The sequence below is a fragment of the Mytilus trossulus genome, chromosome 4 (assembly GCF_036588685.1).
Source record: "Mytilus trossulus isolate FHL-02 chromosome 4, PNRI_Mtr1.1.1.hap1, whole genome shotgun sequence".
Classification (NCBI taxonomy): Eukaryota; Metazoa; Mollusca; class Bivalvia; order Mytilida; family Mytilidae; genus Mytilus; species Mytilus trossulus.
Genome location: NC_086376.1, coordinates 76,742,092 through 76,755,176, shown reverse-complemented (window position 1 = coordinate 76,755,176; position 13,085 = coordinate 76,742,092). Strand labels below are relative to the sequence as shown.

The following is a 13,085-nucleotide window of genomic DNA, read 5'->3' as shown; positions in this document are numbered from 1 at the left end:
ATGTTACTTAAAAATAAACACCAAACTTGAAAAAATATAAAAAGAATAGGGGTTCATGCATAAGCTGTATCACCAGTGACAAATACTCGAAAAGTCATCATTTCATGACAATAACGATAATTATTCCTACAATGGATTCGGTAGTATCAATTAGCATCGTTGTAGATCTGGTATTGTTGAACAATTTTGCTGCTTAAAGTTTATATACCTATATTTTAGAGTTTTCAGGATAATAAGCAAATGGATTCAGTCATATCGTCATTTGTCATTTCCATGGCCATAACGGGCTGGATACAGAGAATATTGAACTTATACAAACATTACTATGTATACTTAATGATTTGGTCTATACGGGGACTTTCTATATTGTTAGTATAGAAAGTCCCTGGTCTATACTACCAACAACAAGTGCGCAATCAAGTCTTAAAAACAAAAATTCTTCAGCCTGTTCTTTCTCTAAAGCCACCCGAAGGTATAGTTAATATCTGAACTGGAATACTCCCACGGATGAGGCTAAACTGCATATATATGAGCATCACGACTATTCAACTTGATTTGCTTCAACTCTAAAAGATAGCATAAAAAAGCAGCAACAAGACGTTCAAGTTAACAGACACTGTCCCAACAACTACAGCATGCGGAACTGCACACATGTAAAAAAAAAACATACTTTCGGAAATATCAAATGGAATATTCTGTTGAAAGAATTAAAGGGAATTTCAAACTCATAGGTCGAAAATAAACTGACACCACTATTGAAAAAACAGAAAAAAAGACAGGATTTTAAGAAATTTATAATTGTAAGTCAAAATTCTAAGGTAAGGATCCGATAAATTACGAATGCAATAATAATATTTGTGTCTACAGTCACAGGATGTTATTGTTACATAACTAATATGTACTTCAATGTACGCTAGATTTATCAAACTCAACCTTCTATACTCTATGGTTATGTTGCTTTCCAGCTATGTTAAGTTGGATATTGAATCGGAGTTGAACATAAAACCAGTAAGCCTAGCCGGGGAAGGCAATGAAATTATATTAGATTACAGCATTAATTAAACAACATTACAAGTCACATGCTTCCAATAAAAATATTGGACGAAAATATAAAAATCGCAAGAGTAAAAAAATATTTTAAGGCAATATAGGAAAGGTGTACTGACATAAGAAGTCTCTAAACACATTAGCTCCAAATGGAGCTTTCGTTAGTCGAAGCCATATTAACTATGTGTATCAGTGAGAAAAATGTAAAGGCATACAAATATAGTATATATACCAATACACATAATTAACAGCGCCTGGTGATGTTTGATAGCCTGACCGGTTTCGGTCCGAAAAGGACCTTCATCAGAGGCAGAATGATGGATTAATGTTTGCACCCTATTTATATAGATATGGTAACCGGTGGTTGAGTTAACCGGCAGTTGAGTTCACCGTCGGTTTAGTTAACCAGCAGTTCAGAGTTAACTGGCAGTTCAGAGTTAACTGGCAGTTCAGAGTTAATCGGCGGTTCAAATTTAACCGGCGGTTGAGTTAACCAGCGGTTGAGTTAACCAGCGGTTGAGATTTAAAAAAATATTTTTACCTGTAGCATTCAAAGTTTCTTTAACTTTAAAAAAGGATAGTGCAGAATGGAATCGTACAGTATGCATTTGTGGTAGAGTGTTTAACATTAATATTTATTTTCTTTAAAAATAATTGATATTAATAAATAGTAATAGTTTTATTATATGTCTTATATGTATATTAAGAGATCATCAATTGTCTATTCTCTTATATCTTCTTAGTACTGTTCTACTCTCTGTTTCAACTTCAGTAGTCAGTTATTCACGTGTCATATTATCTTGTCTTCTATTATTAAGAGTCTAGACATAAACAATTTACAGAGCATTGGGATCGATATTATGTAGCTTCGTTTCGTGTGTATTTCAGTCTAGACGCTATCTCATTAACTATCGAGTTGACCTCGGAAAACGGCAATTGATGGTCATAAAAGGTCACATCAACATAGATATAAATAGGTTAAGAGAAATCGTGTTATTTGATTTTTCTAGATCTATTTAGTTTCATATTATAGATTGAAATATATGTTAATCATCGTTTTTTTCTGTATAAGAATGTTTAATTGTCGATCGAATCAGTCAATCAGATGATTTACCTTTGTTCACCTTCAATGTTTCTTTAAATGACTGATCACATAGGATTTATGTGTTGTCCAGCTCTAGTCAAGGGGTTAAATTAAATCCTATAATATTTAAGATTTTTTTTACATGATTTCGGGGTTACATATCTCGTAGTATCTCTATAGTGAGGGGGATAGGACCTTAATTTATCGGGACTCCGGGATCGGGTGTTTTTTAAGCTCGGAATTTCGGGATTTCCCCCTTCGGGATCCGGGATTTTTTTTATTTTCGAATTTCGGGATCCGAGATTTTAATTAATTTAAATTCGGGACCTCGGGATTTCGTGTTTTTTCAGGCCGGGATTTTGGGATCATGACCCTCCTATCCCCCCTCTATAGTGCCCCTTTAATACAATAGTTTCAGTGTACATTGAACTGCATCAATGTAACAATAACGCAATGTAACCGTAACACTAACTGTTAAAATCGGTACCTTACCAAGAGCTACATTTCGGCAATAATTCTCCAATGTAACAGTTTTATTATTGTTATATTTCCATGTAACCGTAGCCAGTGCCATAAAAAAAACCGGAGTTTTATTCGTTTCCATTCCGGCTAATATACATTTACAATGATTAAGGGGCGTAACTCTGTTTTATTTTCGAAATGAAACAACACGTCAGATTAAATTTCAGATGCATTTGGAGACACTTGTAGAATTTATCATTCTTTCATTGTTTTCGATAAACAGTTCCTGTCGTAAGAATAATTTGAATTATCCCTCATTATGGCCAGTCACCAAATCATGGCAAATAAATCAAACAAAAGTTTAAAAACATGAAAAAGGACAGTTAAAAACTTCCTACATTTGTACATCAAAACCACCAAGGCACTAACTATGTCTATGACCACAGGCACTTGTGATCACTTGTTTCTATCCATGGAAATGACGACTATCCATAAACATAGATATTGGTCTTCTTCAATACTTAATTGAAGGGGTGTGCCACTGACCGAATCCGGGTCCGTTAGCGCCCATTCATGTTCGCACCCTTTCATGTTCACCCCCTTTCACTTTCGCCCCCTTTCACTTTCGCGACCCAAATGTTCGCACCCCTAGTCCGTTCGCACCCTACATGTTCGCTCCCAATTTTAATTGGTTTTGGGTTTAATAACTTGTAATCAAGATTTGGCAAGTTCTATTCTTATAAGTATAATTGTTTTCGATGTCTCAAAATAAAGTTAGACAGCATTTTTTTATTGTGTTGAATAAATCCTAATTCTGTTTTGGATAGTGTATATGTCTCTGGTATTGTTAAAAAAAATATTCCTTTCTAAATAAAATGGGATTCTGTCAACGTTTGATTTTGTGTTGAATAACTCTTAATCATGTTTTGATTAGTGTATTGCTATAACTTTGTTTCATCAGAGACATATATATATATTGGTGCAAGTCATGTGGTAACAGAAGTTGCCTGACTTGTCAACAAATACTGAATACTCAAACATTCACTTGCCACTCGACTGGGTCTGTGTACACTATATATTGCAATGTAACTTGCAAAACCCAGAATGTTGTATACCTCCTTCAGTGTCGATGTGGCATGCAATATGTTGGCAAGACAGAGCAGCCTTTTAACAAACGCATGAATGGTCATCGAAGTGACTACACTTGCAAGCCCGACCTACCCGTAAGTCGTCATTTGAGATCACCTGGACACACACAAGCTGATCTCAAAAACCTAACGATCATGATCATAGACCACAACGAGGGTTGGTCGAAGGTCGACAGAGTCGCTCGGGAAAGATTTTGGATAAGAAAGTTACGAACAGTCTCCCCAGAGGGTATAAATGAAAAAACATAGAACGAGTCCCTCATTTTCCTGTGACCACCTGTTTCAAACAACGCCGGATTTAGAACTGGCTTTACAGTTCGAAATTATTTTTAAAATAACAGATTAAATTACAGGTTTTCATTGATTCGGGATGATGTATAAGTACGTTGCCACGTCCAATTATTTTACCTCATTATACAAAACTTATTTTTTCAATCATTATTAGACTGCTATTTGTTTGGGAGGCTTAAATATGTAGTTTCTGTTGTAATTGCCCTACAGATGCCTAATTTATACCATTCTGGATCGGTTAGGACATTTTTGATATTTTTGTTTGAGGACTTCCCTCAATGCAGTTATAACATCTCAACTTTCACAACCTTTGGAAATCTAGAGTTGTGCCATTTCACATCGTGAATAACTATTTTTATTTTTGGCATATTTCTGTAGTCTTTGCAGTGTGTTTGGAAATTTTAAAATTGTTCCAGCGTTCGCTTAAATTGTATAAATCAAGATTTTGATAGAGTCTCAATTTGAATTGACATGATTCATTTGTCATTGTGCAATTACCGAAGAAGGATATCTGTTATCCGAAATATCTAATATTTGTATAGTTTATAGTTATTTAATGGTGATGTTGTACCCTTTTTGACTTGTTATATATTATATTTTGTAGTGTACAGAATCATATTGCATGATCCATCGCCCTGTAAGATTGATCGTTGACTATTTATTCAGTCATTTTATATATGTGTATATATGTCTCTGGTTTCATTGACTTGTTTCAAAATGAATTGAGATTCTGACGTTGTTTTTTTTTGTGTGTTGAATAAATTTTATCATGTTTGATCATGTTTTGGTTATAACAGTGTATTGCTATATTTTAATATTTTATCAGAGACATATACAATGTATATTTTATTGTTTCATTGTTTCAGAGCTGTTAAAAACAATTATCTTTTGTGTTTTTCATTTAAAATCTTCAATCTTTTACTCATACCAAGCTATAAAAACATTCAGTATCTACACGAAAGCAATTAAAAACAACAATCATGATTTTCCAATTATTCAACTGGAATTTGAATTAAAATTGGGCGCGAACGTGTAGAGTGTGAACGGACCTTGGGTGCGAACGTGTAGGGTGCGAAAGTATATTGGGCGCGAACGAACCTGATACCCAAAAATAGCTGCGGAACCGTAGCTCATAGGTCCTTATGTTATTTTTTGACTATTTGCAGACCATCCGCAAATAGTCAAAAAATAACATAAGGACCTATGAGCTACGGTTCCGCAGCTACCACTGGCCCAGTGTGGTTCTTTTACCCCACACCTTAACAGATGATTTAGAATTTAAATGTATACCTTTTCATAATACAATGTACATATGTAGTTTTTAGGAATAGGACAACATCAAAAGAAGAATGTAGGATAAAAAAAAACTTAGATTAAATAGTTTGGGGTTGGGGTGGGGTTAAAATACACCTAATCGCTATTTATTCCATTCCGGAAAAGTTCTAAAATAACACAACTTTTCATCCAGTTGAAACTATCTGGGACCCTGTTTAAACAGTGCACCATGCATGATACTTTTTAATGAGACCTGTATAAACTACCCTAAATACTTTAAACAAAATATTTTTTTACTTCAACTTTAATTTCGAAAAAATTGGATCATACTCTATCAAAGTTTCTTAATGGTAGCTTTCTAAAGTTTTTCCCCCCTCAGCTCCCTACTAGTACTGATGACCTCTATTTTCGGCGACATGACCCAAACAGGAAGTTGTGTAAATGACTGTTTTTCCCTGATTGGACTAAATAGCGATAAGTTGTATTGCTGCAAGTTTTGTTTAAATCCAAAATCGATTTTACATATATATCAGTGTTGGTCAATCAATTTACCAAATTAAGTTAAGAGAGGGGTGGGAATCAGTAAAAAAAATATGTGAATTCAGTTTTTTATCCTACAGGACAAATGTCCTCCCTAAAGATTTGTCCTTTTCACATGTTGGCTAAGGGTTCATGTGGTGTGTAATGGTCTCACTCTGTATTTTTAAAGTGGAATACCAGTGCCACAAGAGAAAACATTGGTTGATAAAAACTTTAGGAATGTTTAAAAAAACTTCTGTGAATTTTTTCTAGGCCAAAATTATTTTTTTCCTTACAAAATTGCCAGTTATTACATTTCTACTGAAGAACATTTTATTTTAATTTAAATATTTTCAGATGGAAGTAAAGTCAAACTGGCCACGACACCAAACATAGATGTACTAGAATATGGAGACGCAGTGTTTATGGAAGTTGTTGAACCTGAGGCTATCAGTTATCTGTTCAAACTGAGGAGAGCCAAGAACTTTGGGGCTGATTTTGTAAGTTTTTGCTTGCTCTTTAATTGAATTTTATACATTGTATGAATATAGTAATTTCCTTTATTGATGTTTTCTGTCATCTGGACCTTTCCTATCTAGTACCATCTTTTTGTCTATGAAGAATATATTCAAATCCTAGGAGCAAACAATGGACAAGTGACATTAATTCATGTTGCAAAATGTAGGACGAGTTGCATTAGTGGTATGTTGGGAAGCAATATCTGTAGATATATCCATGTTACTATAACTTGTACCTAGTATTTCTAACATGTCAAAGTTCAACCCAATTTTCAGAATTGTTAGCTGAGTTTTCTCACTATGATTTAATGATTGAAAATAAGACAACACTTTACCAGTTACCAAATGACATAGAAGTTAACAACTATAGGTAGCCTAACAGCCTTCAACAGTGAGCAACATTTTCATTACTGTGTCAAAAAAAGCTGGAAACAATAAAGGTAAAACAATTAACCAGATTGTATGCTGTTGGTCTTTTCTTATTCGACTATTTTTTTATATTTCCAGGGCAAGCAACACTTTGGTATAGCTTTGGTACCAGGTGATCCATACCATGGATGCAGTCGTCTTAATAACTATAATTTGGTAGTCAACTCTGTTGTACTTTTACAGAGAGGGTAGGTATTATTTTAAATGGATGACAACTGTATTAGATTGTCTAAGATATAGCTGTAGTAATCTTTAGTTTCCAATGTCTGGAAAAAACAAGCATTACAGTAGAATTTTCTCTTTATTTTTGTTTTATTGTCTCATTTGGAATAGTAGTTATAGAATGTAAGATATAGGGGTGTTTATTTGGTGGTAGCTATTTGAAGAAGCTTTATATTTCAGAAGGTAGAAAACCTAGATACTTAATACATTTGTTAACAGATGACTTATGGTCTTACATTTATGAATGTCACTGATTTTGTCGCATGAACATTATCCTTGACCTCATTTTCATGCTTCATGTTCTGCTATAAAAAAGGTATTGACTTTTTCAGCACATGACTTTCTCACTTATATGTCAGAGTAATATATGAAAATGAGTGAGATTGATGGGTTAAAATATATAGATATATATAAACCTACCACATTTTCATGTGCCTGTCCCAAGTCAAGATCCTTGTCAGTAGTTGTGATACTATGAATTCATTAATATTCGTTGGATACCAATTTTCATGGATTTTGTGGGTGCAGGAAAACCATGAATTTAAATATTCAAAGAATTGCCAATTTTCTGAAGGAATGTATGCAGACTTTTCCAAAACCATGAAATTAAATGCAAGTTTTACTCAAACCTCGAAAAATTGGAACCCATGAGAATAAATGAATCCACAGTATGTCATTGATGTTTATTGCTTTTTTGACAATGGAGGGTTAACAGCAGACATTTGTTAAATATTTCACACATTTTATATATTGGGATGATTAAAATTTAAAGTTTGACATATTGTACATGTATTGAGACTGATGTAGCCCCCTTGATGTCCTTTGGTTATTATTGTGGTTATTTTGTTGTCTCAAAAAAGTAAACAGTGCCCCAATCTCTATTTATTCATATCTCTTCATAATATTTGATGGCATTACTGTGATTTTTAAGCAAGAAATTATTTTTTTGTCAAATTTATTGGCCTTGATTTATATTCAACAATAGTTACCTTAGTTGGCATGACAGCCTTTGATTAAACATCATCAAAAGAGACTAAATATTGGGATTGGAAAAAACCCCACAGTTATCAGTCTGCTCTAAACCAGCCACTGTATTTCAGTGTCAGAACTTCATTTTGGTACATACTGTCACATTTCCTTAAAGCACCTGTTACAAATAAAGAACAAAATATATCAGATTTAAATAAAAATGAGTATGCTTCACTATGATTTCAAGAGAAATGTTTAACACTGTACTGTAGTTTTAATCAGTTTTGGTTTTACATTGACAGAGGTTGTTCCTTTGTTACAAAGACCTACCATGCAGAACAGGCTGGTGCTGTAGCTGTAGTGATTACAGACAAAGATGAGGCAAATGATCAGGGAATTGTAGATATGATACAAGATGGAACAGAAAGAGATGTCTCAATACCAGCATTATATCTCTTAGGCAAAGATGGGTGAGTTATCTTCCTTGTTTTGTTTCTGATTAGGCTATTATATAGATATAGGAAGATGAGGTGTGAGTGCCAATGAGACAACTCTCCATCCAAATAACAATTAAAAAAAAAAAAAGTAAACCATTATAGGTCAATGTACAGCCTTCAACACGGAGCCGTGGCTCACACCGAACAACAAGCTATAAAGGGCCCCAAAATTACTAGTGTAAAACCATTCAGACGGGAAAACCAACGGTCTAATCTATATAAAAAAAACCCAGGAAACACGTATAAATTACATAAACAAACTTCAACTACTGTTCATCAGATTCCTGACTTAGGACAGGTGCAAACATTTGCAGCAGGATTAAACGTTTTAATGGATCCAAACCTTCTCTCTTTTTCTGAAACAATAGCATAACATCACAACATAGAAAATAACACAATAGAATAACAATTGACAGGCTTAACTCAATCAAAAAAGCGTAGATTAATTATAATATGAATACAGTTATAAGATCGTATTCATAATTTGACTTTCTTTTCATTTAGAGGTCAAACCCATGTAGAGTTAAATAAAACTAATCTTAACACATGAATGACTCCAACACTAGCCCAAACCCTTATACCTGACACTTGCATTAAAATCATAATTTACTCCAAAAAGTAAACAGGATGCAAAAAAATATTTAAAAAAGAATGTATAATTTTATGTGAATACGAAATAAAACTACGATTTTATATTATCTTGTCTAAAATGACATTGCCAGGCTTCCTGATCAGACATTTTCAGTACTATCATTTTAATGATAAGTTCTATCCATCTTAAGTTAAAAAAGTTTTCCATTCTTTTGTATACAATTTTGTTTGCAGCTTATGAAATTTAGAGCCAGAATAATATTCATTTGAACTACCCGTACATTATATGTATGTGATTATTTGAAGTCCTGCATATCATAGTCCTTCTCAAGCTTTGAAAAATACTTTTTAATTTTTATAATTTCAGATATATGATAAAGAAAACCATTGAACAATACCATCTAGCTAATGCAGTAGTCAATATACCAATCAACATTACCTCAATTCCTATACAGCAGAGGCATAACAGACCACCATGGGTGTTATGGTGAAGAATTATCTCCCTTTCATATCAGTCCCATCTGTACAATTATATTTAATCTCTGTGATCATCGTTGAATTCCATTAAACTGTGCTAAAAACAATTTTGGACACTATGGTGTTATTTAAAAAGAAATTATCCTTTTGATAACTCTGGTTAGAATAAAAGTTGGATGGGTATATTGATAAACAAATATATATCCTTTGTGTTCTTTTCATGAAGAATGATTTTTAGGAGTAGTAATCTTTTGTATACAATTTTGTTTGCAGCTTATGAAATTTAGAGCCAGAATAATATTCATTTGAACTACCCGTACATTATATGTATGTGATTATTTGAAGTCCTGCATATCATATCCTTAATTCTGTGGTTATTTAAAAAAAATCCTGAAACTGCAATGACTAATTTCACAATTAAAATTATTTTGTCCTTTATTCAGCAATGGCAATAATAAATGCATGCACACATACTTGGATTTACAGTATTTTCTAAGACTAATTAAAGCCCTGTTCTGACACATTTTCATGGTTTTTAATTGCCAAACTTAGCCCTGCATTTAACAGGTTCAAGCATTTGTTAAGTATGATTTCACTGTATTTAAATATGTATTGTTTTATGTATAGTCAACACTAACCAGTGAACAATGATGCTTGGCTTTTTTTTATGTTTTTAAAATATGTCACCAGAAGGAAGTCCCAGTTAATTTTATTTCTAAATGCTGAATGATTCTAATTGAAAAACTGTTCTGGTGTCCATGCTTCAATTACAACGACCAGAAAACAGTCAGTTTTACTCTCTGTTATGATATATATTATGTCAAACAATTAAGTTTTCTAATTATTTTGAAGAATTTATCATTACAACAAAATCTATAATTCTGAAAAGTTTATCACAACAGGAAGTAAAACATCATTGTCATATCCTTCTGTAACCATAGATACCAAATCTGTATTTTAATCCGATTGGTTTAAGGATATTCTATATGCATATTACTAAAATGTATGTTTGTGATTAAATGTACATTTGTGTTGATATTTTTCTTGAACTTTTTTTACTTTATTATTCTCTTTTTTTCATTTTCCTATTTATATGGCAGTGTTTGAAATTTTTATTGACCCAAATGCAGTATGCCTGCAGTTTTTATGAAAGATTTGTTTGAGGTTATGATTTGTTACGTAATAGGCTTTGATTTAGTAACTCTTCAGGATTGCTGGGTTTTCAGTATTATTTTGGACTCTGCTAAGAAAAATGTACTTAAAAAAGTGAATTATGTAGTATTCAAATGCAGAAGAATCAAAACCAGAATATTTTTTTTAAGCTTTAATTGGTTATAATACTCAACTTTAATAAAGATGTGTTCCCCTTAAATTGCCAAATTAAAAGGATGTTTTCTTTTTCAGTATTCTAGTGTCATAACATTTGATACATTTATTAATCCCTATAATTATACTTCATGAGTAATTTGCCAGAATTTGTGTTTTAAAGCCAGATTTTTCCCCTTTATATTGAAAATGTATATATAATATAATATGCAATACCAACATAAGATTTTTCTAACATAAATATGACCAGGATTATTAAAAAAAAAGCTGTATATGAGTATTTGGATATGTAGTTTTCTAAGTTATTATACAGTATGATTTATTGTTATCAATAATAGGGATCAACTTCCTTATCCCCTCATTCTTTCCTGGGAAAGCCCTCAACACAATATATGCACCATAAAATGTCTATACCATGAATAATCAGCTTATACAGTTTGACTTGAGAGTAATATTTTGGCTAAAAAAAATATGCATGTATTTTCATATACCTCTTAAAAAGTAAAACAGAAATTAACAAAGTTATAAAAGGATAAGAGTTTGTTTTTGGTTAAAGGTAAAACATCATTATGGAACAGAATATTAAAATGATTTTGTACTTGTTGATTTATACTTTGATTGCTTGAAAGCAGTTTTGTGATTGAAAACAGTTCAAAATATTTGACAAAAAAAATCAATGTTTAAGGATAACTCCTATACTATTGTCCTCCAAACATGGCAATTGGTGAAGGAAACAACTGAACTTGTTAGTCAAGAAAATTACAAAACATGTGCAAGCTGCATGAACTGTTCTAAAATATCAAGGATGCCATCGTTAAAGTTATATTTGAAATTTAAGTTATCTTCCTTTGTCAAAATTGAAACTGAGCAAATAAAAATCATAGTTTTGCACTCCAATGCTTGACACCATAAAATGTTTATTTTTTTGTTCCCACTGGTAAAGAACCTTTTTGTGCTTACATTTTACAACCATGTTGAATTTTGATTGTTAAAAGAACATATAACATCTTACTACTAATTTTAGAAATTGTGTTCTTACGTCCATTATAACTTGACTTGACTTTACATTTTATCAAAGTAAAACATATTTTGACCTTCACTTTGACTAGATGTCCAGAATTGTAAAAAAAAAGACAAGTTAACGACATGAACTTAACAGGATACATACAAGTAATGCTGACAATAACTGTATGTTGTACTCTTGATGGTTTTTAAAAAAAATGTGCCTTCTAACCTCACAACATTCTTCTTGAATAAAGTGAAAATGATTATATATGCAATTTTCTAACTGTTATAGTTATATTTATTTATATAATATGTGTATGTATATATATATTTACCTATGCAAGTTTTTACATACATGTATTTTACAACATTTGTTATGAAAAAAATATGAAGAATTTACTTTACCAAGCCAGTCATAAATATTGTTTGAGTACCATGCCAGAATTTGAATAATTATGTCATATTTTAAAAGTTAACTCATTTTATTGCTATAAAAGTTTCCAAATGTATATATCTTTAAGCCTACATACAGAGTGACGGTATTGTAACTGATTTTATATAAATGTCTTGAATATGCATGGTATATATCCTGCTGTATCATATGCAAGTAACATTCATGGATACATATCATATAAACTATAACTGCCATTAATTGACATAATACAAGTGAGGAATTAGCTTTTGCACAGGAAAACTATAAAATTGTTATGAGAAACAATACCAAATTAATGTGACATGGTTATAATATCATGTTAGTCTTAAATTTAAAGTTAGTTAAAAATGTTCAACAATTTTATTCATGCTTTAATATTGGTTGATAGATGAGATTTGTAATTTTTCATGTTTCTTTTCATTTTGCTACTTTTTTCATTAACATCCTTTGGTATTGAATGCAATCAAGATTTATATTTTCAAACTTGAATTGCTTTAATTTTTTTTTAGATAAAACATGGTTAATTGCATTGATAGTTTTTATTTAGCTTCAGTGAGAGTGATGCATAAGGTGTTATTTGGGGGTCAATAAGCTCAAAATTTTTCTGTTTAGTAAAATCAAATGTTTTATCTAATGTTTCTCAATAAAATGTTTGTTTACAGTGCTCTAATTGTTTATTATATATATGTAGCTTGATGTCTACAGACACAAGTTAGTGTTTAAAACATATTCTATATTTGGAAGACATGGTCATTAATTTGATTGACATCACTAAAATATATGTCAAGTTAC

The 13,085-nt window shown here is 31.8% G+C and overlaps 1 protein-coding gene across 1 annotated transcript; it reads left to right on the top strand.

The window, feature by feature from the left end:
* The first annotated feature begins 2,726 nt into the window (after window positions 1-2,726).
* LOC134715994 (protease-associated domain-containing protein 1-like) lies at window positions 2,727-9,893 on the top strand. The gene is made up of 5 exons (XM_063578645.1): window positions 2,727-2,884; window positions 6,184-6,326; window positions 6,852-6,961; window positions 8,267-8,434; window positions 9,420-9,893. Exons 1-5 carry the CDS (start codon window positions 2,821-2,823, stop codon window positions 9,541-9,543), a joined length of 609 nt encoding a protein of 202 aa, XP_063434715.1. The 5' UTR covers window positions 2,727-2,820; the 3' UTR covers window positions 9,544-9,893.
* The last annotated feature ends 3,192 nt before the right edge of the window (window positions 9,894-13,085 follow it).